The sequence below is a fragment of the Mustela lutreola genome, chromosome 1 (assembly GCF_030435805.1).
Source record: "Mustela lutreola isolate mMusLut2 chromosome 1, mMusLut2.pri, whole genome shotgun sequence".
Classification (NCBI taxonomy): Eukaryota; Metazoa; Chordata; class Mammalia; order Carnivora; family Mustelidae; genus Mustela; species Mustela lutreola.
In genome coordinates, this window is record NC_081290.1 from 248,241,985 (window position 1) to 248,267,712 (window position 25,728).

The 25,728-nt window shown below is 54.5% G+C and overlaps 1 protein-coding gene across 4 annotated transcripts in view; it reads right to left on the minus strand.

The window, feature by feature from the left end:
* Positions 1–2,358: 2,358 nt before the first annotated feature.
* PTPN5 (protein tyrosine phosphatase non-receptor type 5) overlaps positions 2,359–25,728 on the minus strand; it is a 54,377-nt gene continuing 31,007 nt past the window's right edge. For 3 of the 4 annotated variants that reach the window (XM_059138057.1, XM_059138031.1, XM_059138039.1), the window contains 12 exons: positions 16,470–16,663; positions 15,807–15,914; positions 15,505–15,582; positions 14,794–15,035; positions 13,427–13,616; positions 11,067–11,151; positions 7,390–7,469; positions 7,058–7,195; positions 6,442–6,552; positions 4,157–4,317; positions 3,954–4,067; positions 2,359–3,530 (listed from right to left, as the gene is read on the minus strand). In XM_059138057.1, coding sequence (XP_058994040.1) covers positions 3,437–3,530; positions 3,954–4,067; positions 4,157–4,317; positions 6,442–6,552; positions 7,058–7,195; positions 7,390–7,469; positions 11,067–11,151; positions 13,427–13,616; positions 14,794–15,035; positions 15,505–15,582; positions 15,807–15,914; positions 16,470–16,663 — 1,595 coding nt within the window. In that variant the 3' untranslated portion in view covers positions 2,359–3,436. The remainder of the gene's footprint in view (positions 3,531–3,953; positions 4,068–4,156; positions 4,318–6,441; positions 6,553–7,057; positions 7,196–7,389; positions 7,470–11,066; positions 11,152–13,426; positions 13,617–14,793; positions 15,036–15,504; positions 15,583–15,806; positions 15,915–16,469; positions 16,664–25,728) is intronic. The other variant, XM_059138049.1, reaches the window with a different exon arrangement.

Genomic DNA, 25,728 nt, shown 5'->3' on the forward strand with positions numbered 1-25,728 from the left:
TACACTCTTCAGCCCTTCCTCTTTCGCATACTACATCTTGGAAATCTCTCCTTGCCAGTTCATAAAGACTTTCCTCATTCTTGCTAACAGCTACACAGTATTTCAACGGATGGGTCAGCATGGCAGTTTTTCCATATGAGGAAACAGATGTCTGAGAGAAATCACCTGTTCAAGGTCATTCAGGCCAGAATCCTGGCCTCTTAACTCCCAGTCCAGTGCCCTTGCAAGGGACCCAAGAGCCTGGTTCTGAGCCACTTGGAGGCTAACCTCCCATCTCCCCGCCATGGCAGATCTCTGCCTGGCCTACTTCCACCTCTGAGGTCTGGAACTGCCACCAGCTAGACCCCAAGAACTGACCTTTACTCTTCACCTGCTTGTGCCCACTGAAACTCTGTCCCACATTTTTCCTTAAGCTGCTTATCTCTTAACTCAAGCAAAAGACCCGAGGGGCCTAACATCCTGTGAAGGAAACCGAAACCAGCCCTCAAGCAGTAACCATTGCAGAATGGGAGCTCGTCTGGAGCAGGCGGCCCAGACCAGCGTGAGCTTAACCCCCAACTCACCCCTGCGCAGAGGGACCATGGAGGGACTGACAGTTGCCATTTACCTTGAATACTAAAATCTCCTCAAGGAGGAGTCTCAGCCTCATTTACGTGACATACAATGTATGTCTGAGCGTGTTTCCTTAAGGCGCATGCGTGATCTTATGCCACATCTACTTGTGATGACAAGGCTCCCCTATTTAAATATTCATCCTAACCCACTATAAAAGAAACCCACTTGCCCTTGGTCAGGGAGTCACGGCTTTGGAAGTCATTCCTCGTGGTCTTATTTGCTGGAAATCTCGTTTCCGTTGTGCGACAACTCACCTGGTGTAGTTTCTACCTGGGACTCGCGTTAGTTAGGTTACTCTGGCCGTCCTGCTCTGGGCTCCAAAGGTGGTAGGCTCTGACCCTTCTTGAGGAAAGAGGGGAGTTTTACCTTTGTGTGACCAGTTCCTCCTAACCCTTGAATGCTGCGTCCACGTCTTTGGGGGTGAAGCCGTGCCTGGGCTATTGGCGGGCTGGTCTCCTCCTCCTTTTGCCCCAACAGTGCAGCCACCAGGAGTCACGGGTTCCTTATATGTCTGGCCCCTTGGGGGCGATCCCTTACTGAGGCTCCACAGCTGTCTCAGCTAGACTGGCACGCTGCTTTGTGGGGAGGGGAGTGGAGGAAGGGAGGCTGGAGCCAAGGTGGGAGGAAATGCTGGGGCCCAGGTGTGTGGGCGGGAGTCCAAGGGTGGTGGTTCAGGTAACTTTTCCTGTTCCCTTTTGGCTGAGGTGTTGGTTCTCACTGCTGGTGAGTGGGTCCTCTCTGAGCCAAGGGACTCAGGGTAGAGTGTATATGTGTTTGTGTGTGTGTATACGCACACATGCGTATACATGCGTATACATGTACATGTGCCCACAGGCCAGTGGGGCCGGGGTCAAGGAAGTTGGCTATTTTGCAGAAGTCCTGGGGTGACTGTTCTCCTTGTACTCTGTGACTGGTGCCTGCACAGCTTGAGTGGCCTCCCAGGGCCACCCTGGGGGAGGAGATAACACTGTTAGCTCCCCCTCCCCCAACTCCTACAGCTCAATCCTCATCTGGGTGGACCATAGGAGGCTGTTCAAGTCTTTCCCTGTTGTTTCCTCATTGTCTGTAGTGGAGCTGGGTGCTTGGACCCTCGATCAACAAACACAAAATTCTGATACCTCCTAAAGACCCACTGGTTGGTCAGCAGCCCTGCCCTGGACCCTCCTGTGCCCTGGAGTGACACCCCCCCCCCCCCAAAGCAACCCCATCAGAGCTACTTTTGCTGCCTCCCTGAGGGCAGGGTTAAGAATAGAGCAGGAGTGTCTGGTATGGCTCAGGACCCGGGCCTAGGGGCAGAGTGTCTGGGCCCCTCGGGAGAGGATACTCTCAGCCCCGGCCTTACAAGGGAAATTTCCAGGATGCAGCTGCTGTTGGGACAAGTCAGGCTCACGGGATAAGTGGGTGGGCCAAAAGGGAGGGGCCTGGCTGTGACCTGAAAGTCTCCGCTCTAGCAGAAGTCTCTGCCAAACACTCTGCCTTCTCTGGAAGCCTCTCATCCCTGTCCTTGAGGCTCCCCATGGTCCAGGGCTCCCGGATGGGTTGCTGGGGGGGCAGGGGGAAGGTATAGGAGAATCCTGCCAAAATCAAATGGATTTGGTCTATACTTCCAGTCTTCACCGGGGGCACCAGGGAGCTTGAGAGAGAGAGAGTGTGTGTGTGTGCGCGCGTGTGTGTAGAGGGTGCACAAAGACCAGATTTTGGGGAGGCAGGGAGGGGAGAGGCAATCACACAGACCCAGGGGTCTAGTTTTGCTCAAAATGCTCCGTTTATTGCTCTATTCAATGACCACGAGCAAATTATAAAAAGACACCAAATGTCTCTGTCTGCCGTGGAATAAATATTTAAAGTCAGCAATAAAAACACGTGGCTCCAAGATAACACATGTTGCCAAGAGTCATGCACGCCCTGCTGCCGGGCTCTCAACACACGCATGGACACGGGAACACACGCAGAGCGACACGCAGCGGGACTGCTGGGAAGGCTTTCCCACAGGGACACAGAGAAATGTTTCACACAGATCTGGGGCCCAAACCCCACCCCGCCCTCAGAGCTCCCCCTTCTTCCACGCCCACTGGGGCCCAGGTCCTCTGGGTTCACAGCCAACCCCCTCATTCTTCCTCCCATGCCTCACAGGCTGGTCACTGCCTCCTGAGGGCATCTGACACCAGGAGGTCACCCTTGCTGTGACATTCCTCCCTCCCCACCCCAACCCAGAGACCTTCCCCCAGCTGAGATCTCTCAGTCAACTCCTCGGGAGCTCCCCATCCGGTCGCCTTAACTGGGGCAAAATGCAATCTGCTGCATGGGAAGCGGGGGTGGGGGCCCGAGGCAGGTGCCTTGGCCTGGGCTGCTTTGGGGCTGGAGCTCACGACCCCTTTCCCGGGCTGAAGACACAGTGGCCGGTATAGACAGCAGAGACGGGTGGACAGAAAGACACACTGCGGCAAGACACTTGGGAGTGCGGCACAGAAACGTTTTGGATCAAGTAGCAATGGAACCATAGTTAAAAACTGAGGCCCCAGGTCTGCATGGCGCGGGTCAGGCCCCAGGGCCCCAGGCCTGGCCTGGCACATCCCTCCCCCTCTCCGCCCCCATCCCCAGTATGTACAGTAGGAAGAGCTATATTGGGGGGGCCTGGGGCCAGGCCAAGGCTGATGGAGGAGGAGGAGGAGGAAGGAAGGGAGCAGACTGAAGAGAAGGAAGCAGGAGGGGCAGGGATGGGGGGGCAGGCCAGGCCCAAGGCAGGGCTCTGCACGTGGCCAGGGTGGGGGCCCAGACTCAGGTTGGGTGATGCTCAGAGGACCTCAGGGCAGGAGTGCCATCACTCTGGGGCCTGGCGGGACAGCTGCTTCTCGTAGAGGCTCATGACATGGTGCACGAACTGGTATTGCTCGCATGTCTGGATCATGCCGCCCCTGGGGGCAGAGACACATGGGGGCATGGGGTTGTGGACGGATGGGCTGTGGGAGGGCGCCCCCCCAAACCCGTGACTACCAATCATTCGCAAGGGGTCTTGTCTTTGTGTAGAGTGGAAAGTCTGATCCCTGCCAGCCACCCCCTCTGTTCCTTCCTGCCCCTCCCCCCACACACAGATAGCGGGACAGGGATGGCATGCCCCTCTACCTCTCGCCCCTGCCCTTCTGCTCACCAGTGGTGTTCCTGTTCCTGTTCCCTCCCCATCCAGCCTCCAGCTGTCTGGATCCAGCTGTCCTCTCCGCTCCCTACCTACCAGGAGTCCATTTGCTGTGTGTCCTCTGGCCCCTGACCTCGTGCGTGCATCAGTTTCCCCCGACTGCCCCTGGTTCCCCGTGGGCCCCCACCCCTGCGCCTGGGCTGACCTGTCCTGGCGGAGCTGGCACGTGGTCTTAAGGATGTCCACCACTCCCTCATGCCTCAGCTGCTGGCAGCAGATGCTGGTGGCAATGAAGCAACCCGTCCTGCCGATCCCCGCGCTGAGAGCGGAAGGATGCCGGGTAAGGGACAGAGCATCTTCAGTAGTAGGGAGGCCACCCTGCCCAGGGGGCCAGCCGCGGAGACCCACCTGCAGTGGACGATGATGGGGGCACAGCGGGGCCCCTCCTGCTGGGCTGCCTCCTCCACCTCCCGCACCAGGTGTAGGAGTGGGGGCGCCCGGTCTGGGGTTTTCTGGTCGGGCCAGGACGTGAACCAGTAATGTTTCAGGCCTCGCTCTTCAGTCCCACTCTGTCCAGGAGACAGAGACCCACCCCAGATACACGTGAACTCTTAGACCCCACAAACCAGCCCACAGAGGGGATGGGAGGAGCAGCAAGAACACAGCGAGGAGGACTCAGGGAGTGGGACTGATGGCCTCTGCCGTCTACACTGTGTACGGCTGAGTGGCATCAGAGACCTAGAGCCAGCTTGGTAGTGAAAGCTCATCAGTGATGCTGGCATTGGTCTTCACTGGCCAGTTCTGCCCCAGCAACTCCAGGATCATCCAAGAGAGGTGGAGTCCCTCTCCAATCCACTCCTGTCCTCTGGTTCTTTATCTTGACAAACCGCCTGGTCACCCATTAGTCCCTCAACTCGGAGTGCCGGGACTCTCCCTCTCCCATCACCGCTCTGCTCCGCCTGTTCTCCCCTGGCAAGTCTTGTCAGTTTTCTCTCCTCTGCGCCAGCACAACTTCTGCTTTGGCCTTTATCATCTCTGCCATCTCTCACTCTTCCCTGACTACTCCATCTCCAACATGGCCAGACGTGGTCTGTGTGCAGCACCAATCTGGACAGGCCGCTATTCCGCTCAGAACCCTCCCAGGGCTCCCGCTTGTCTCCGAATAAACCCATTCTTCTCAGTCTTCAGTCTGGCAAACAGGATCCATGGTCCAGGGTCTAGACCTCCAGGCCCTTCTCCCACCCCTATATACTAGTACTCAATGCTCCTGCATTCCAGTGGTCTGTAGATAAAACCGTGCCCTCCCCCTCCCCCCACACTCTCAAGGCTAGTCTATCTTCCATGCCATTCTTTTTTACTTTTTTCTCTGCCTGGGACATTCTTCCCCCTTGTTTGCCCCATAGTCAATCCTTATTCATCCTGCAAAAGCCCAGTCAGCACCATCACTTTCAGGAAGCCCTCTCTGAGCACCCTGGCTAACAGAGAGGGTCGGTCTTTTGTTTTCTCGTCCATCACTAGCTTGGTACTTACCATCTGTGGGTGCTCCTCTAGGAAAGAGTACAGGCTTTGGACAGCTCTATGTTACCGGGACACAACCCAGAATGAGGCTTAGGGTGGGCGCTTGTAAAGACTCATGGACAAAAGTAAATGTCCCCAAGCTGTCCAGTGTCACCGACACAATGAGGCAGCCCTCACCTCACTTCCGCCTCTTTCCAGGAAAGCAGAAAGCTGGTTCCTTGGGCCTCTAGATTATCTGGCTATGGTGGCTACCTGAGCCTCAACCCCCACCTCCTGGTTCTCTCATGCCCTCTGGCAAGGACTAGATCTCGGAGTGTCTCAGGTGGTCACTGCCCTTCTGGGGCTGAGCGCCTTGACACCTCACCTTCTACCTTCTCCGGTGGGAGAGGGCCGATCAGAGGGACAAGTCTCAGGCCTTGAGTTTGACCCTGTGGCTGCCAGTGTCAGTAGACTTCAGACTGTTTCTGGATAGAGCACCAGCTTCCTGGTGCCTGGCTCACCTCTTCCAACCCGTGGGGTTATGCCATTGGGCTCTACTTTCCCCAAACATGGGTCTTATTTCTCAAAAACAGAACCCATTAATCCTCCTGATTCCAAAGGAACAGTCTCCTCTGTTATGCCTTGCATGGAAGAAGCACAACTTCAGGGTGGGAGGGTACCCCCACCACACACACACTCTTCTGGGCTGTTCTGTATTGTTCATATAGTATATGCCTTTTTTTTTTTTTTAAATCTTTTTTGTGTAACCCTCACGTCCCTGTGAAACCCAAACGTAGCAAGAAGCGCCTGCCCTCTGGTGTCCAGGTTGCGTACTACAGGAGCTCAATGTGACCATGGACCTTCTGTTTTAAGTAAGGACAGTGCTGGAGGCTTATGGAGATCCCTCATCCAGGCAGTCCTGGACTTGAGCGTGTCTGAAGCAGAGCTGGAAAGCATTCAGAATGACAGTGTAGATACAGAGAATCCAAAAGCTTTAAATGCAACTAAGGTTTCGTCATGCCTCCGGTCATCCACCCCTCCCCCATCCCTGCTTATGGATATACCCTGAGAATGCACAGGCCTGGATCTCAGCTACAGCAGAGTCTTGGACCCCATTATCTGTGGTGCCCCCCGACCCCTGTCATGGCCCTGCCCCCCATCCTCCCCACCCGGCCCAGCCCAGCCCCTGGCCTCACCCTGAGGGAGATGAGTCGCAGCCGGTAATCCTCAGTGTGAATGACTTTCTGCACGATGATCTCCACACCGTCGTACACCACCTGCTCCTCCGGCCAATACTCAGTGCACTTCTGCAGGGGCCCAGACCAGCTGCTACACTCACAGTGCCCGCATCCTCCAGTCTCCCCAGTGCCCCACCAGGGCCAGCAGGGCAAGATATGAAAGGGCAATGGGTTCGCAATTCGAGAGTGCAGAGTTCAAATCTCAGCTTCGTTACTTCCCCCTTCTGAGCCTCAGGTCCCTCTGGCAAATGGGAGTAATACCTACTTCAAAGGACTCCTCTGGGGATTCGAGTAAATGGGCTGGCACTGGTACAGGAGTTGCCAGAGTGAGCCCTGGCTGGTGGGGAAGCAGCCAGGCAGCCTGTTTCCCATCACAGGCTGGCCCATCTACGTGGCCCTGAGCAAATGACCTCACCCTGCTCGGCTTCCCATGTCCCCACTTTGGCGGCAGGCTACCAACCTCCCAAGACTGTCCTCAGGAGGAATATGGAAACGAGACGCTCTGCGAAGGGCACAAAGTGGCAGACCCCTGGGAACAGCACAGGGGAGTGGGGTCAGGGTGGGGGAGGCCTACCTCGTTCATCTCCTCGATGTTGGTGATCATGACGATGATGGGCGTGTGCTCCTGCCACACCATGCGCCAGAAGTCCCCAACCGTGCTGACGATGGGTCCCTGAGTGGCGATGTACACCTTCTCCTCCCCACCATAGCCCTGCGGCCAGCCAAGTCCAGGCTGTCAGGGCCGGATGCAGTGCTCCCTGGGCCTAGTCCCCACACTCAGGCCTTTCCCTGGGGGGTAGGGGTTGCTGGTGGGAGCCACGCTGGCTTAGGGCCAAGCCTGGAAGACAGATCTTGTGGGCTCGGGCCTCCCTTTCAGGGAGAGGTCACAGGGATGGGGCTACATACCCGGATGTAGTTGGCATTGATGTAAGAACTCAGAGGGTCCTCAGGGTCTGGTGAGGTCAGACACACTCTGCTGTGGGGGTCTGGGGTGGGGGGGAGATAGGTGAGGCTGGTATTTGACAGGTGCAACAACCCCTTTAGGGCAGGGCCCCATCTTATCGGGCCCACTACAGGGCACCTGCATTTCTTTTGAGACTCTTGAAGTTTCTCCTTCCCCTGCCCACTAACCAAACACTGGCCCATCTCTGTGGCCCTGGCTCTCTACCTCTGTGGCATCAGTGCCTGCCCCTTGTCTGTGTCCCTTAAGCTGCCCTGGTCTCCCCGTGCCTCATGTTCTGGAGAGGACAGGGTTAAGTCAAGTAAAGAACGACCTAGGAGACACATCCCTATTAGCAGTGACAAGCGTTTGGCACACACGGTCACTAATGCGCTGGGTCTACTTGAAAAGCACACGGTCTTCCTAAGCCTCAATTTTCCTATCTGTAATAAGGGGGTAAAGCAGTTGTTAGAAAGATAAATAAGAAAACAGCTGGGAAGGTGTGATGTAAACCGTAAAGTACTTTGTAAATATAAAGGACTGTTGAGGTTTGGGGGTAGAAAGCCAAAGGAGAGCCCAGGGATGGAAGGTGTGGAGCCTTCCAAGCCTGCCATCCAACCGCGGGATCTCAGCAGCCGACACACGTGTGCACAAACAGCTTTTTTCTTTTTCTTTTTTCCAATCCATTCGCACATCCAATCCCGCAGTTACAGAGTCTTACACCCTCCTGCCCCTCTCCCTGGAGTAGAATCTGTTCTGTTCCAGCTAGAGCCTCCCTGGATGGGAGTCTTCTTTTGGCGGTGAGGAGATGGGACAGACAGAGGGAGGCTGTGCGGGGTGTTTGGGGAGGTGTTGGGGGGCCCAGGGCCTGGTTTCTGCTCTGGCTCTGTCACCAGCTGCCTGTCTTGTCCCTTCTCTGGGCTTCCCTTTCTCTCCTGAATAGGGAGGGCTGAACTAAAGATGTTGCCAGCACCCATTTCTGGGGCTCTCCAAGGCAGGACAGGGGAGCTGGAGAGCTGGGTTCGAGTCCTGATGCTATGACTTGCTGGTAGTGTGAACGTGAACCACTAACTTAGCTTCCCCTGCTCTGTCTGCAGACTGGAGACATCCCTTCCAACCTAGCCCTACTGGTCTTGTAAAGGTGAAAGGAGTGAATGGTAACTTGTCCCCAGGCCAGTAACTTAGCCCAACACGCACTATGTAGCCCAGAGCTGTTACGACTGCATTTATTACCAGCCTCCCTAGAAGTTAGCAGGTAGAGAGAATCCCAAACCAGGGAGGGGAAACAGGAGACACTCATAAGCCTCTGCTCTCCAGCCCTTTTATGCCCAGCCCCAAGGCCTGAGGTCCTGGCAGCTGATCTGGGGACGGGGCAGCAGAGGAGGAAGGGGAAGGGAAGGCAACGCTGGGTGGTCCAGGCAGAAGAAAGGAACAGGGAGGGAGTGCTGAGGGACGGGGTGGGGTCCCTTTTTGTGGATACCTGCCCAGATTAGGGGCCAGAAGTGGGCACAGCACCCTCGGGCCAGACACCAGGGCCTTTGGCATGCACTGGGGACACGATGAGCCCACTGCCTTTGTGCCTGGCACTGTGCTTGAGGGCAAGGGACTCCTCCTGCCTGCCCCCAAGTACTAGGCAGGCAGGCAAGCAGTGGGTGGTCTGACAGCTCCAGGCTGGGTGTGACGGCCCAGTAGGGGCACAGTAGGGGACACCATTCTGACCGATTCCAGGGCACAGGCCAGGATGGGGCATGGAGACATGAGGTGGAGAGGAACCAGCTGATCGAGGGTCTTATAAACCACGCTTCTAAGGCTAGACTGGAACACAAGGAATACAAGGGTGACCATGACAGTGTCTAAGGAGGAGAAGGACACGACTGGATTTCTGTTTTGCACCATTTCTGTGATAATGGTAGACGACGGGCAGGAGGGGAGAGTGCAGGACTCAGGAGACCCGTCAGGAGATTACTGCCTGGCCCAAGGCCAGGGGCATTACGTCAATGCAGTCTTTGCAAATGGTGTCCCTGGAACTGGGCAAGAGAGACGCCCTAACCCACAAAAGTCACATGGCAGTGAGGATGGAGAGGGAGAGCTGATCCGAGAGACGTCCATTTGTTCGTTCATTCATTCATTCATTCATTCCCTCCCTCCTTCACCCAGATAGGAGCAGAAGGTCTACTATGAGCCAGGCACCCTTTTGGTATTTGGGAAACACAGTGGCAAATGCACAGAAATCGCTCCCTTATATCTCGTCTTCTGTGCTGCCAGCTGGGGTTACCGGTCAGTCTGTCCTATGAACTGCCCTTGGATCTGTTCCTCCCATTAGACTGGGAATTCCCTGTGTCTCATTCATGCCTCAGTTCCCAGCCCCTGGGGCGGGGGTTCAGCCAATGTGTGCCAAATGAATGAGAAAACGAGCCTCACAGCACCCCCGCACTGGCCCAGTGTCTGAGGCCCACGGTCAATTCTTGCTGGCTGTGGAGGATGCTCTGTTGAGGCTCCAAGGCCTGGAGGCTCAGAGCTGAAGTGGCTCAAGAGCTTTCAGGGATCCAGTGGGGACCAGGAGGAGAGATGGCCTGGATCCCGCCCACTGCTACGGGCCATTCTGAGTGAGCAGCAAGGCCCTGGGTTCTGGGGGACCTGAGCCCCTCCCTCCACAGGGGGTTGGTTGGTTGGAAGGTGATAAGATGAGGAAAGAGGTGAGCAGCCCTGAATAATGCATCCTGGCCTTAAATGGTGCTTTGTTTAACCGGAACTACCTAGAGACTGTGTAACCATAGCAACCACAAGTCGATATTTTAAAAGTTAAAAATAAGTCATGACATCTTACATGTTGTTGGAGATGCTGATGGCAAAACTGCTTTTTTAAAGCCTCGTTACTCCACAAACTGAGTGGAGTAGGTTGGTGGGGATTCACTTTCAACAAGTCACCCCCTAAGCTAGCCCTGGGGCCTGGGGCCAGAACTTGGCAAGGGTGACAGGCAGATAGGGGCTTGATGAAAGTTATCTGAAAAATGACACCCCAGGGCTGAAAGAGGAGTTTTAGGTCACCTGGTCTAACTGCCCTCAAAAGGGGAAAATCCTTCTCAGATCTGCCAGGGGATGGATCATGCAACACCACTTGAATACCTTGAGTGGCGGGGAGCTCACACTCTGGCAGACAGCTCTTTCCCTTGTGGGGTGGCTCTTGCTGTTAAGAGGACTCACAGTCAGACCCAACTCGACTCAAGGTAGACAAAAGAGCTTGCTTGATTCCAGGGTCAAGGAGGTTCAGGCTGAAACTCAGTTCTGCACTTCCTAGCTATGTGACTGTGGGTGAGTCACTTAACATCTCTGAGCCTTATCTTCCCCTCTTTAAAATCTGCCCATTCTGAAGAGATAAAGAGGCCTTTAAATTCCTGTCTGGGAGCTGCTATTATCCTCATTCTTTCTCTCCGGGTTTCCACAGCCAGGGCAAGGGTGAAGGAATGAACTCACCTCTGCCCTCACAAGGGGGGGCCTTTCTCTTCATTGGGTACCCCCAACCCTCCTCCTCTTCTCCTGGTGACTCTGGACACCTAGCTCTAGGGTTGAGGTCTTCCTCAGGGCGAGGGGCATGAGGTGAAGATGAGCCCATCCCTACCCCCTGGGGTGCAGAGTTACTCACTGGGAAGGATGGTTTTATACCGGTTCTTCCGCACCAGCCCAGGGATGTCATACTCCTTTGGATCCACAAAGTTCATGGGGATTTCCTATGAGAGCAGGACACGGGGGTATTACCAGCTGTGGGCTCTCACAGACGTTTGAATCCAGCACTGGTCGGCCCTTAACTTCTAGCCCAGACACTTGCTTGAATGCATACATTCATTCAGTGAACATTTACTAGTAAACGAGTCTGCACGTAAAAAGCACTGTAAATCGTGCCTGGCACATAGGGAGTGTATAATAACAGTTATTATTACAACTGTTGATCCAGAGCCAGCCTGGCATGTAGTAGATGCTCAGTAAATGGCTGATGAACAAGAACAAGAAAACAATGTGACCCAGCCAATCCCCGCCTCCTACCACACGCCCAGAGCTGCAGTCCACCTGCATGGCTTTGCAGATCCGAGGGCCCACCCTGGACATCCCCACCTCAGGAGCTCAGCTTTGGCAGCTTGCCTTGTGGGAACATCCACCCTGTCCTCCTCTTCCTCTGTCCTGTCCACCTTAAACGACACCTCCTCCAAGAAGCCTTCCCCAATTCTCTGGCAGGAAAGAAGCCTCCTTCTTTGATGTGTTTGAGCTTCTCAATCTTGTTTTGTGTCAAAAGCCCCAAGTCCAAAGTTCTCTGCTTGGCATGTGAGATGGCCTGGAATCTGGTCTTTGTTTCTGCCGCTCCCCTAATCTCCCCCCCCCCCACAGGTGACCTGCTCTCCAATTACATGTCTGTCTCTCTTCCCTGCTGTGAATACGCCCCTTGCCCTCCTGTCTCCAGGTCTGAGCTCCCAGCATTCCTTCTGACCTCCCTCAGGTTTGGGAGCACTGTTCTCACCTTTCTCCATCTGTCCAAACAGTTCCCAGCCTTTAAATTCCCGTCTTGCGCCCTCCCCACTATTCCTGGGGTGACTCCCCAGTACCTCTGGCTTCTTTGCTCCTCCTTCCACCTGTCCACATGGCTCAGTGTCTGACCCCAGATAGGTTCACAGTGTCCACAGTTTGAGGACATAGTAAGTATGGGCTTCAAGGATCACTACACTCAATTTCTAGGGTTACTATGAGAATCCACCCCCCCCCCCAACCAACATGTACAAAAATGCCCATGAAGCGAGGGTAGAGGCTGTTTCCCCCTGTCTCTGGGCCAGAGTGACAATGATCTACTGAACAGGAAACACCAGAGAGGATGCAAGCCCCTTCTTCAAGGGGAGGTGAGGGTGGTGGGAACTTACAGCAAAGCTGAGGGTGGGGTAGTTGGGGAAGACTTTCTGGAAGCATCCAGTGAGGGGATGATGTGAGCAGATGCCTGAGAAGAGAAAGGCCTGGGAGTGGGGGGCGGTGGTGGTTCAGTTTGAAGTGGACAGTCCCCGTAGGCATGGGAGGCTGGCCCAACTCAGCTAAGACAGGCCATGCCCAGCCCTGGAGAATGTGGGTCAGAGGGCGGCAGAGGCTTTCTCAGAAGAAATAGCCATCAGGCCCAGGTAGGAGACAAGGTGTCCTGTGCAAGGGAAACCGAGGGAGGCACATGACTGTCCCATCCCCCTGGCTTCTCCCAGGAGGGGCTCTCCCCAAATACTCAGGGCCCCTTGCCCTTTTCTGCCTACACTGGTGGGTGAGTTCCTGGATGGGTGAGTTCGAGTGAGGAATGAACTTTTGGGCCCAAGCCCCCTCCTTCCTCCTCCTTGGGGACCCTCTTGCAGAGAAGGAAATGTAGGGGTACACCACCTGGGGTGGGTAGAAAACTTGTTAATTCCTAGGATTAGGAAGCTCGCTATTGCTCCGCACCTAAGCTTCATTCCAAACAGTTTCATCAACAAAAGTGAAGGTGATATTGTCATCTCCCATATCTCAGCTAATGACTGGCTGAGCGCTCAGGCAGGCAAAGCAGAGATGTCATTTTCTGGGCCCCTCTAAGTCCATCAGGAAGCAGCTGGAGGCCCTTGCAGGGGTCGCGGGGGCTGGAGGTGACTGGAGAGTTGTCGGAGGATGAACAGTGCTTGGAGATGTGGGGCAGCAGGAGGGAAAACAGCCGAGTCAGAAGGAAGGCTTTCTATCACTTTCAAAGCACAGTGCTGGGCAGTTGGGGATACCACTGGACACGAGTCACTGGGCTGAGGGCTCTGCACACGTTAGCCATCTCTTTAACCCTTGCAACATTCAGTGATTTTTATCCCCATTTTCCAGACAAGAAAACTGAGGCTCAGCGGGAAGCAGCTTGCCCAAGATGGCAGGAGAGCTGATGGACACCCCGCTCCACTGCCTGGCTGGATGTGTGACTGATGTAAGAGGCAAGGTCTGCCCGCTGTGGGTGGCTGGCCTGGGGGAACTCACAAAGAACTCTGCCTGCAGCAGGAAGGGGTCCAGGGCCTTCTCGTGAAGCTCCTCGGCCTGCAGGACCCGGGAGGCGCTGAGCAGGTACTCCCGGGCTGACTCCTCTCGTGGGGACATGAGGTAGCCAAAGCCCTCCTCATTGCAGCCCGGTGTGCACATGTCCAGGGTCAGGGAGACGTTGGAGCCCCTCCTGGAAGGACCGGGAAAGGGGGAGCGCGTCTCAGAGGTGGGGAGGTGGGAGAGATCCAGAGTGGGAGCAGGGGGCCACCCAGGAGAGGAGTGGGAGGGGCTCCGCACTCCTGTGCAAGGAGTACGAGTCTCAGCCCTGAGGCTGAGGCCTGACTTCCCATCTCCTGCCTCCTGCAGCGGAGCCGCTAACCAAGGGAGGCTGGGGGCCCCAGTTCCAGAGGTTCCATCCAAGGCTACCTCAGCAAAGCCCTCCCTGGGCTCTCTTCTGTCACTGCTGTCCCAGCCCTATGGCCCCAGGCAGTCATGAGAGTGGGCACCTGCCTAGATCAGAGAAGCAGGGCTCTACTCTCTGTGTCGTGGCCTTAGGCCCACCAGTCCTGGGTAAGGCTGCCAAGGAGTCATGGACATCTCCTCCAGGAGACGTCAGGCCCCTTGGCTGTCAGGGGAGGAGGGAGTCCCGGCGTGGAACATGGCAACACAGATGTCTGCACTAGACCAGCTCTACTATCATGTTCAGGGTCTACGGCCCAGGGCAGCTGAAAAGCCCTCATTATATAGGAAGGGAAACTGAGTCCCAGAGAGAGGACAAGAATTGCCCAAGCTCACACAGTAAGGAGATGGAAGAGCTGAAACCAAGAGAGAGGTTTTCTGACTCCTCATCCAGGGCTTCTTCCATGATGTCGTATGGGTTACGCAAACCTGGTGTGATCTGGCTTACCCAGCAGGGTTCTGAAGAGAAAGTGGTGACACCTCCCAAATTATGCTCTAGGGAACACTATGGGACACTCTATAGAAGTATAGATGTAGGGTTCACTCTATGGAAGTTGAGGAATGCCACATGCTACCCCCTTGACGATTTACAATGAACACAAGTGTTAAAGGTCCTGACAAGTCCTGTAATAAACGAACCTACCCAAACCTGCTTGAGTATGGGAGTTTACGTGTGACTGTACACATGTGTACCTGTGTATGCCTGTGTGCTCATGTGCAGTAACAGCATTTACCTTGGGTCATTCTGATCTACGTAATCAGACCTGAGGAGCATGTGTCTACACTGGTTAAACCATGAGACTGGCTCTGACCTGGCCACTGGGAGTCAGAGTCAGGCACCTGCCCTTCTGATGCACTGCTGAGACCTCAAGAGCCCATAGAGCCCACCCCTCCTCTGCCCTTCCCACCTTTCCTGTAGACCCATGGACTTGACAGTCAGTGAGGCAGGGTCGGCCTCAGGCTTGATGTCCATCACACAGTCAAACACAGGAGTCTCAGGGACAGGGTCCAAGTCCAGGAAGTCATCCTCGGCCTTCTCTTCCATCCACTCTGAGTAAGTGAAGGAGGGCTGGCGGCTCACTGACTGGCGCCTGTCCTCAGGGGGCGGTGCGGTGGGTGGCTCTGGGGGGGCCCTCAGGAGGTGCCATGCCTAGTTGGGAAGATAAAGCATCATGGACCTGGGGCCGTGCTGGCTAGCCCTGGAGTGATGGGGTAGCCATGAGACTGAGCCCCCTGCCCTCAGTGAGTCTAGAACAGCCCTGCTTTCCTGGGAGCGGTGTGTATGGCACTGTCACCTAGATGGGAGCTTCTAGCCCCCACCTTACCCCCTGCCCCCCACCCCCCGCCTGCCTTCAGTTTCCTGGGGATTGAAATCTTCTTGGAGGGGTGTGGGGCTCCTACACTAGTCTTCTCTGGCCTTGGTCCTTCCCTCAGCCTAGAACACCGCAAACCCATTTTCAAGAAGAAGGTGCCTTTCATCCCAGGTTGGGCACACTGGTGGAAGGAGACAGATGCCCTGACCTAAAACATCTAGTTTGGAGATTAGATGGGAGCTGGTTGGGGCTGGGCCTCTGGGTCTGAGGAGGGGAGCACTGAGGTCAGGTTAGCAGGCGCCTTACCAGGGTGGTAATGAGGATCACACACAGAGTAACCAGCAGCAGACTGGGGACTTCCCAGGTCCCAACACCCAGCCAGGCCTGGGGAATGCGAAACAAATAGGTCAGGGGGTGGTGGGGACACAGTTCTCATCCATTCTGACAGTGACAAAACCGAGGCTCTGAAAGCTGCCGACCAGGGCTGGGTGGGGAGCAGGGAGAAGGGTTTTAGCTTCTGAGCTCAAAGAAGTCCCATCCAGGGCTTGGTGACACTGGAGATCCCCGGTCGCTCCCTCCTACCTGGGAGCTCCCTGGAGCTTACTCACCATGGGTCCCAGCTGTTCCGGGAGTGTGAACAAGGAAGAGAGGAGGTCTGTGGCATTCTGTGACCAGATGGGGCCATAGCCGCTGAGCCAGATCACCCCGCAGGCAAGCTGGGGGAATGAACTGAGTTTGGAGCCTGGGCTTCTCGCCCCCGTATTCCCCCTGCAGAGCTCGCCTGCAGCCTCACCTAGCCCCCCAAAGTCCAGACTATACGGCTGAGGGAAGAGGCCAGGGGCTTCGTGCATGGAGAAAGCCTCAGGACGCTCCCTGCAGAAAAGCTGACTGGAGGGAGCCAAGATAAAGCCCCTCCCAGAGGGGATCTCCCCTCCCCAACCAGGTACATACATAAAAGGAAAAGTTTCCAGAGCTATCTCCCTAGACAGGAAGTCCTCGGAGAGATCCCTGCAGGCCTGGCTGCTGGGGAGCCCTAAGTTCCTGCTTCTCGGCTTAGGGAAGGCAGACTGTGAGGGTCTTAGCTAGCGAGGCTGTAGCTGAGAACCCCAGCCTCCTCCACACACTGGCCAGAGAGCTTTGAGTCACCGAGGGGCACCAAGAAGGCCCCTCGTCCCCCACGAGCCCCAAGCAGCCATCTTGGCGAGGACGTGGTGGGCTGTCCCTCCACCTGCCCTCTCTCCAGACCCTCGTGAGGCCCGAGGTATCCTTACCAGGAACTGCGAGGCAGCCAACAGGCACAGGCTGCTTCTGACATGGAGGGAGTGGCTCCCGGTGCCTTGAGGTGGCGGCTTCTGAGCGGGCTCCGAGGGCAGTGAAGGCGGCAGGGGCGGAGGCATCTCTCTGGGCGAGTCCATGAGCCCTTCGGCCTGGTCCAGCGCCTCCATCACTACCGGCTGGGAGAGACCTGTGGAAGGTGGACAGGCGCCTGGTGACTCGGGCCCCGGCGACCCATGGCGGGCCGCTCCTTCTGGGGTGGCTGTGGCTTCCTCTCAATCTGGGATCAGTCAGCGTGGCTCCACTTCCAGCCGTCACCCTCGATTAGCAAAGCAATATTCACCTACCTTCGTCAGAAAGAGCTAAGTGTGGGTGGACAAATTATTTCTCTTTTATTTCTCCAGTAACAGAGTTAAAATGGCAGGAGGTTTTTCAGGGAGTTAACATCGCTGTGTTTACGCAGTTTCATTCTTTTCCATTTCTCAAGGAAACAAAAACCAACCACCTCAAATTCAATTAAAAGGGAGAGAGAGAGAGAGGAAAAAAAAAGACACAGCATAACCAGGCCGTGACCCCGAACAGCCCTCCCACGCCTGCCTTCCAGATTTTTGTCTCTTGTGGTCTGTGGCCTGACTAGGGCTGGAGGCCGAACTCTGGACAAGATCCCGGCTATGCACCCCTTCCCACCTCAAGGCCCCACACTGTGGGGGCGGTGGGGGGTGTGTGGAGGAAAATCTTGGGGGTATAAAATCAATGTCTAATGTCTCGATCTAGTTCTGGGTCTGTCCCTAGTTGTGTGACCCTGGGAGAGTCATCCCTTCTCTGGGCTTCGGTTTCCATACTTGGGGGGAAACAGAGGTTCAGCTGGACCCTTGGGTTCTGTACTGCTTTATGGAGCCCTGGTGCTTTCTCAGAAGCAACGGGTATTATCAAGAGCTCTGAGTCCTTGGTATGGGAGCTCTGCTTGTCCCCATTCCATACCCTGGGTTCCTTCTCAGATTATTTCAACACAGGATTCCATGAGTAAAAACATGTGAACACCACTGGCTTAGATCTGAGGAACTGGCCGTAGAGAGTCTCTCGGCATCTACTCTGGTTGAGTCCCCGTTGTTGGATGTCTCCATTGGAAGACACAAGGTTTATCCTACTGCCGAGAAGAGAGGGACTAGCCAAATGGATGTTTAACAGCTTGACAGTGGGATGGGGCTGTCCACACAGCACCATGTAAATGGGACAATGGACTCCTTTCCCAGCTGGGTGACAACAGAACACCCCTACCCAACACCACGTGAGGCTAACAGTTTTTTGTCCACATGCTTGCTTGCCCACTGGACAAACATTTACTGAGCTTCTTCCATGGCCTGGATCACTGGTGTGGTGCAATGGGCCCAGGTCCTGGGGACAGCTCTATCTGGGTCCTCCCAGGTTCCTCCTTCTAGATGCTGACCTGGTGCAGCTTCCCACGTAATGCGATCTAGCCACACTCCTCGCAGTTCCTCAGGTGAGCTCACCTACTTGCTCTGCGCCCCCCCGCCCCCCATGTTTTGTACCTACTAGTCCCTCTGTTCGGAACATCCCTCCAACCTCCTGCTCCCCTCCCCTGCCCCCCCCACACTCTGCCAAGTTAACTCCTCTTCACCTTATAGAACTCACATCACATGTCACCCCTGAAGCTGGTCCTCCCCTGCCACATTTTTCCTAGCATGCCCTGCCTCTCACTACCACCAGCAGCAACAATACATCTGGAATGTGGGAGACTCTGCTCTGAGTGCTTTATGTATGTGTGACGGTCTTCCCTCTTCACAGTACCCCTATGAAGTCAGTACGTCAATGACTGTCATTTTATAGAAGAAGATGAGGTACAGGGAGGGTATAAGACTCTGCCCCGGTCATTTAGCTCAGAAGTCATCGAGGCGTGTCCAAACCAAGGCAGATAAATGGGCTCTGGCTGGGGTTTGTAAAATTATTCACTGAATATCATCTCTCCAACTTGTCTGTAATTTCCATGAGGGCAGGAGTGGAGTCCGTCTTGTTCATCATAACTGCATCTAGCAAAGTCCTGACAGGTAAGTCGACAATAAATATTTCTACCAAAATACTTGTGTGCAGGATGGTAGGCCAGTGTTAACCACTCAGTTTTCTTACCAGATAACTGGGGATGACGATACCTTCCTCAAAAAGCGGTGATGAAGACTATAAATACTATAAATGAAACACTCAGCATGGCACCTGGCGTCTAGTAGGTGCTCAATAAATGTCAGATTATAACAACGTTAGCTCCTAATTCCTGCCTTCACGAGGCTCCCAGTCTCATGGGGAAGACAGACCAGTAGATACACACCCATAATCCACTATAGTCATTGGAAAATCCAAGTGCTAGGGGAGTCACTGAGCACACAGCTCAGATCCTGGCCAGTACCATGAAAAGGAAAAACTGCTAAGGATAGATCCTGCAGGAAGCAAGAACTTTCCACCGTTGAGAGGCAGAGGCTTGACTGCTCAAGAGGCGAGGTCAGAAAAAGCAGTCAAAGGGTGATGCCAAATTCAGAAGGGCGGGAGAGGTCCAGGGCCCAGAGGTCACCTGGCTTGGCTCTACAATGCATAACCTGCAGACTGCGGGCTAGTCCTCCTTCTCCTTGGGATTCAGTTTCCTCCTCTGAAAAAGAGGGGCTTGAACTTGAACCTGGTGCCTCTCAGATATTTCTGCCCCCCTCAGAGGAGAGGGGACATGGGTCTTCAGGAGAATAACGGCAAGCTCTCACGGTTTTGGACCCTGCTGCTTTGTTTTAAAATTCATGGGTGCTCTGGGTTCTATGCTATGGCATATCTGTACTTGTTTTGATATTAAAATAATGGGTTTTCCCCCCCTCCCCCAAAGCTTTGAGTCAAATTTCTCCTTCAGGAAAATGCTCTACAATTTATCCCGTGGCTTTGCCCTCAGGGGTACACGCACCCCAGCCTGAGAAGCGTGGAACCTGCCGGCAATAAGACATCATGCCGCGGTTATAAAAGATTCTGTAAATGAATATTTAATATCACGGAAGGAAATTTTGATGGTATGGTGAAAGGCAAGGTGACAAAACAGTATTATCTCCTCGGCCTTAAAAATTAAGAAAATACAAATGTGTGAATAAGAAGGTGGTAAATGCCCACCATAAGATGAAAAGTTAATGTGAGATGCTGCTTGGGAAGCACACTGCATGGCAAACTTCTGGCATACAGTAGGTGCTCAATAAATGCTGGACATGGTAAATGGAAAGAACAGAAGCCAGGTGTTCACAGTGGTTCTTTGGAGGAGGGGGAGAGGAGAAGAGGGCTTTTTGTCACTGTTTATATATTGTCAGTTTCCTCCGATACATATACACATACAGTGATATGCAGATACATAAACACACGTATGCCCAGACGCATACACACATATACACATACACATGTATTTATATATAGTGGAAGAAATATTTAGAAGAGGGATCACTGCTCTGAGTTTGGACACCATGAGGTCTCGTTAATACTCCTGGGTTCTGGGGCACTTGGGTGGCTCAGTGGGTTAAGCCGCTGCCTTCCGCTCAGGTCATGATCTCAGGGTCCTGGGATCGAGTCCCGCATCGGGCTCTCTGCTCAGCAGGGAACCTGCTTCCCTCTCTCTCTCTCTGCCTGCCTGCCTCTCTGTCTACTGTGATCTCTCTCTGTCAAATAAATAAATAAAATCTTAAAAAAAAAATACTCCTAGGTTCTGGGCCCTGTCATACCTGTCCCACCTAAATGCACGAGGTGGGACATGAGAGTGCGAGAGTGTATGCAGCTCTGTGACCCACCCAGCAGCGTAACAGCCACTCCCAAGACAGGCCCTCTGATGCGGGGTCACCACTTTTCTGTATAAAAGACGGCAGGTCGATTGCCTGGCACCTTGTGGGGGCTGAAGGGGAACGGCAGGCTGGTAGGACCCTGTACGCCCATCTCAAAGAGAAAAAGTGAAGGCTGCTCTTCTGTTTTGTTTTGTTTTGAAATCCAGAGGGCACCTGGCAGTGAATCCAACTGATGGGTATTCACTAAGCACCTGGGAGATGTTACCCTTCAGAGCAGGCTTTACTGAAAAAATGTTCTGGGCAGAACGCGGAGGCTTGATTCAGGAAGATACGTTTTCAAAAACACCGTATATTGTGCATGTCATTTTGGAGGGGGTCCACAGATTGAGTTAAGCACCTGTGATCTCGGGTGTGGGGAGCAGACGTCTGTGAGAGAAAGCAGTGGAAGCAGGGGAGGTGGAGAACAGGCTCAGGAACTGTCTCTCTTTTAGTCTCTGTTCATTCAGGCATGAGCCCAATACACACAGATTGGGCACCAACTGTATACTTCTCCGAGCCCTGGGCCAGGGTCCCAAGACACAACAGTGAACAAAACAGTCTCTACCTGCAGGCACCACAGTGGTCCTGGCCACGTTTGTCCTTTCGGCTTCCGGTCCGCTCCTAGAGATTATGATGTCAGCTCTCGCCCTTGCCCTGCCCACCCTGCTACTCGCTATCCTGTGGTGGGAGCGGTACCCCTCCCCGGGTAGGCTCCGCATGGTTCACAAAGTGCTGCTGCACACGCAGTTGCGTTGGCTTCCCTCGGCAGCCCCGTGAGGCAGACATTAGCATCATCAGCCCCGTTTTGTCGGTGAGAGGCGGCTGCTTGTGTCAAAGGCTGGCTTTTCAATAGTTCACAGCGAGGTAGCTGCCTTGCCACGCGTGAAGCCCTGACTCAGAGGCAGCTCGCTGACGACGCTGTTAGGCAGGGCTCCTCCCGGACTTGCCTCCTGCGCAGGGTGGAGGGGAGTTTCCAGGCTGGCAAACGGAGGCTGAGAGAGGTCAGATGGCTTGCCCAAGGAAGCCAAGACCTGGGATTCAAACCCAAGGCTTCTGGACACAGAGTGATCTTTCCAGGCTTGCCCATTTGCCATACTGCTTATCTGGAGGGGTCACTGCAGCGTAGGAGGGAGGCTGTGAGAGCCTGGGAGGGAGGGAGGAAGTCCCCGCGTCTGGGGGACTCCTGAACCCTCATCGGCTGCAGGGGTGGGGGTGGTAGTGCAGCATTTGTGCCTCACCACCCCCTCCTCCGGGGCTGATGGCTCCTCAAAGGCTACAGAGTTGTGGAGGGAGGAAGCCTGGAAGGCAGGTGTTTGGGATCCTGGCCTAAACTCTAGGGACTCCGGGGAAGGCCTGCAAGCAAAGAGCCTTCAGATTTTACCTGGGGCATGTGGAAGCACTGTGATCCCCCTCCTGTCACCTAGCACCTGAATCCCACCATTAAACTCTGCAGCTACCGTGTGCCCTGGGGCTGGCGCCGCCAGAGCTCCGGAACCGAGGCTGCTCCTGTCAGTGACTCATCCTTGGAGCTCATGGGCAGCCAGCCCACCGGAACTGGAGCAGAAGGCTGGCTCAGCCTGTTCCTGTTTACATGACAAAGGAGGTTCTGTCCCATTCAGCTTTTCTTCCTTTCCCAAACACCAGGAATGACCTCCCAGCCATGTCCACAGACTCTGGGGGGGGGGGGGGGGCGGGGGCGGGGCTGACCAATAGAGCAGCCCACTCAGTCCCAGCCTGGCCTCTGGAATCAGTGACAGTCAAGAGTCTGACAGGCCCCGAGGGGCATCTAGTCTAGTCTGCTAATTTCAGGGGGAGAAACTCAGGACCAGAGAGGGGAAGGGGCTTACTTAGGTCACAGAGCTGGGAAGCAGTAGAACTGGGATCTGAACCCAGGTCTGTGGGCTTCTACTATTGAGGATCTTTCTGTTATTCCACAGAAGGATCTGGAAGCCCTACAGAGGATAAGTCAGGGCAGGCCAAGCAAGCCTATCCTGAGGTTTTGCTTGGGTAAGCCCCGACTATAGAACCAAGGGAAGTAGGGGCCCCCAGGTGATTTGCGAAGGGATAGAAGAATCTAGAAGGAAGAGGCCCAATCAGCCATTTATGCCACCACAGTGATCACACTCCTCAGCCATTCCCCCGGGAAAGAGACAGCCTGGCCTCAATGGGCCAGAATTCTGTCTTCCCTGGGAGGCTAGAGGGTGGCCTCCATTTTCTGCTACCTTTTGGAAGGTATGTAGCAGGCAAACTAGGAGTCAGAGGGGATGTGTTGGGGGGTAAGGAGATTCCCCAAAATAATGTTTTCATTTTTCACAAACATTCGCCAAGCACCTGTTCCACGCTCTTGGGGTGTTTTGTATCTTGATACTAATGGTGACCAGCAGGACTCCTAGGTGTGAGAATAGCCCTGACATGTGCACATGCGGGCACACACACACACCCACACCCATGTGCACACACAAATCTAGCCCCACCGGGCAAAGGTAAACTGATGGTGGATGTGGGGTTCTGGAAGTGGGCACTGGCTCCCTACAAGCCCTCTGCCTCCTCAGTCCTGCTGATCAGCAAGCGAGCAGGCTGCCACACTCACAGAAAGAGGCAGAGAGATGGCAAGAACCGGGCTGGCCTCGAATACCTGCTCTTGCATGGTAAGCTGGCTGAGGGTAAGGCCCGAGTCTTCCGAGCCGCTGCACTCCCCTGGCAGGATGGCTTGCGAACAGGAGACTGACTCTGGCATACGAAGATACTGGACTAGGACCTGGGTACCCACCATTTATCACCGTTTATCAGCTACCTGACTTAGGTGGGCGGCTTACTCTCTATATAACGTGATTCTATGGTGGTTTTCAAATGTGTCTGTGAATTCCTCCACAATCTCCTGTTGCTGGGTAGTAGACCGAACGTCCCCTTCCCCCGCCTACTTTCCCCAGATTGGATGACTGCCCTGAAGATGGGAATGTGGGAGATGATGATCTCTGACCCATGAGACTAGGTTAGAAAAGTCCATTTAGCTTCTGTGGCTTCTCTCTGGATGCCTGCTCTGGAGACCTTCAGCAGTCATAGGAAAACATCTAGCTGCCCTGAGGCTGACTTGTGAAGAGAGCAACAGAGCACGCGACTGAGAGAGAGTGAACGCATCAGACCTAGTAGGTGCTCAGGAAAACTGCAGACTGAAAAGCAGCCCTCAACTCAGCACACAGGCCAATGCAGTAGGAGGGGACCTGCGCCGGAGGCCCCACGGGATAAATGAACTATCACATGTAAGGGACTTTTGTGTTTCAAGCTGATGTTCTGTGAGCGCCCCTCAAGCAAGGTGAGAAATCTGTACTAAAAAAGAGGTGAGGGGCAGCTCTATTCTGCTCCTTTCTGTCTGATGCAGAATTCTCCAGAACTTTCCTCAGTGACTTGCTTCAAGCTAGGGACCCTGGTTCTCAGACTGCCGCAGAGTGCAAGCTTGTGGGTGTGAGGTTTGGGTCACACAAGCTCTGCTTCCTCCAAGCCAATTCTCTTAACCAGCCTACAAGACACGGCGCCAAGCACCCCCACGACTGCTTTACCGACACCAACTCATTCAGGCCTTATAACCATCACAGGAGGTAGGTAAGGGGACAGTCCTCTTTCACAGACAGGAAAACAGGAATTTAGGAGGTTAAGTGACTTGCCCAAGGCCATCACGGCTCGTGGAAGGCCCAGCCAGGCCTCAGACCCAGGCAGCTGGGCTCCTAACCAGACCCTCTGTAACCCATCCCTGGCTGGATCTCCAATACTTCCTCCTCCTGCCTATCAGGGAAAGTCAGTTTGGGAAAGAGCTGCGGCCCATTCTAGAACACAGGGGACAGGGGTGACCCCGGAATGGAGGGGACAGGCCTTCTCCCATCAGCACCATCACACCCCAGCATGGTGGCAGGGCGGGGGGAGGCTCTTCTAAGGGCAAAGTGGGCAGAGAAAAGTAGGCTTGGGATGCAGATGAGAAGTCTGGGAACTCAGGTGTCCCACGCTCAGTCTGGAGAGGACATGGTGAACGCGGGGTGGGCAGGGGGTGCTGGAGGCTGTGTACAGACCGCTGAGAGGCTGTGCTGGGGAAGGGGGCGTGGCAAGAGGCAAGAACGGAACCCACGTGTGAATGCTCTCAGTAGGTCGACTTAAGTAATAAGAAATCTCTCTAGAACCTGACTCTTGGGTGCTATCTTCCCATCTCCCAAAGTGGCTCTGTTTCCAGGAAGGTAGTTTTTTGTAGTGGGCTCTTGGCAAAAGTTTAAGAGTCACACAAACTTCAGTTTGAGGCCAGACTCTGCTGTTCACTACTTCTGTGACCTTGGATAAGTGACTTGTTCTCATCTCTGGATGACAGATATGTTAAGACTTGTTTGTTGGATATTGAGGATACCATAAAGTAAGACATACAAGGCGCTGGGTCTGGTGCCCGACACATGGTGAATGCTCCATAAACAGTAGCACAATTTAGAGAGGAGGAGGAAGAGGGGAAGGGAGGGGAGAGCGAGGGAGAAGCAGCAGGCAGGACTTCCCTTTCATCTGCCAGGTGAGTCCCCCAGGAAAACAATGGATGCCCTGACCCCATGTGGGCAGAGGCTGTGAGCTGTAGGTTGGCAGCTGGGGTTGGAAGATGGAGTGGGCATGGGCTGAGGGTGGCAGGAAGGGGGAGAGGAGTAGTGTTGTCTCTGCCAGTTAATTAAATCCAGAATGCTAACAAGCATTCAAAACAAAACACAACTCAAATAATCTTTGGATGGGATATAATAAAATGGTTCTATCTGAAATTGCAAACAGCTTTGTGGCTGCAAACAATGGCTTAGTTTTTCATGCCTCTCCAAAGCAGAGGTCCAGAAGTACGAGGGTGAAAAGGGTCAGTGAAACTCTGAAGGTACACCTCCCCCACCCACCCACCCCGGCTTCCCATGCTCAGAATTAAAAGAACAGACAGAGAGGCCTTAGAGTGAGGGGGTATGAGAAGTCTAAGTGCCTTATTAGAGCAAATGCATGGGGAGGAAAGGTTAGACTTGAGAGATCATTTGGTCTACCGCCCATTTTACAGATGAGGAAACTGAGGTTCAAAGGGTGAGAGGCAGAACCAGGACTGGCACACATGTCTTTAACCCTCTCATTCAGTTCTTTCTCATTACACCAGCATGGGAAGCTTCCCAGGGGCTGCCAGTGGGCATCTGAAGGGCTGAAGCCAAAGGCCTGAGTCTTGGCTTGGGGTTCTTTGGTGGGCCCTGGTCAGTGCCCCCAGAAGTATAGGCAAGTCCAGTGGTAGGAAGGGAGCGGGAGCAACCCCAGACTCCCCAGGACAGCAGCGCCCTCCCATCTCACGCCTCCAGAGGCCGCCATCCCAGGTAGGCCCTCTGCAACCGGGGAGGATCACGATGTTGGTAAAGTGTAAGGAGACAGC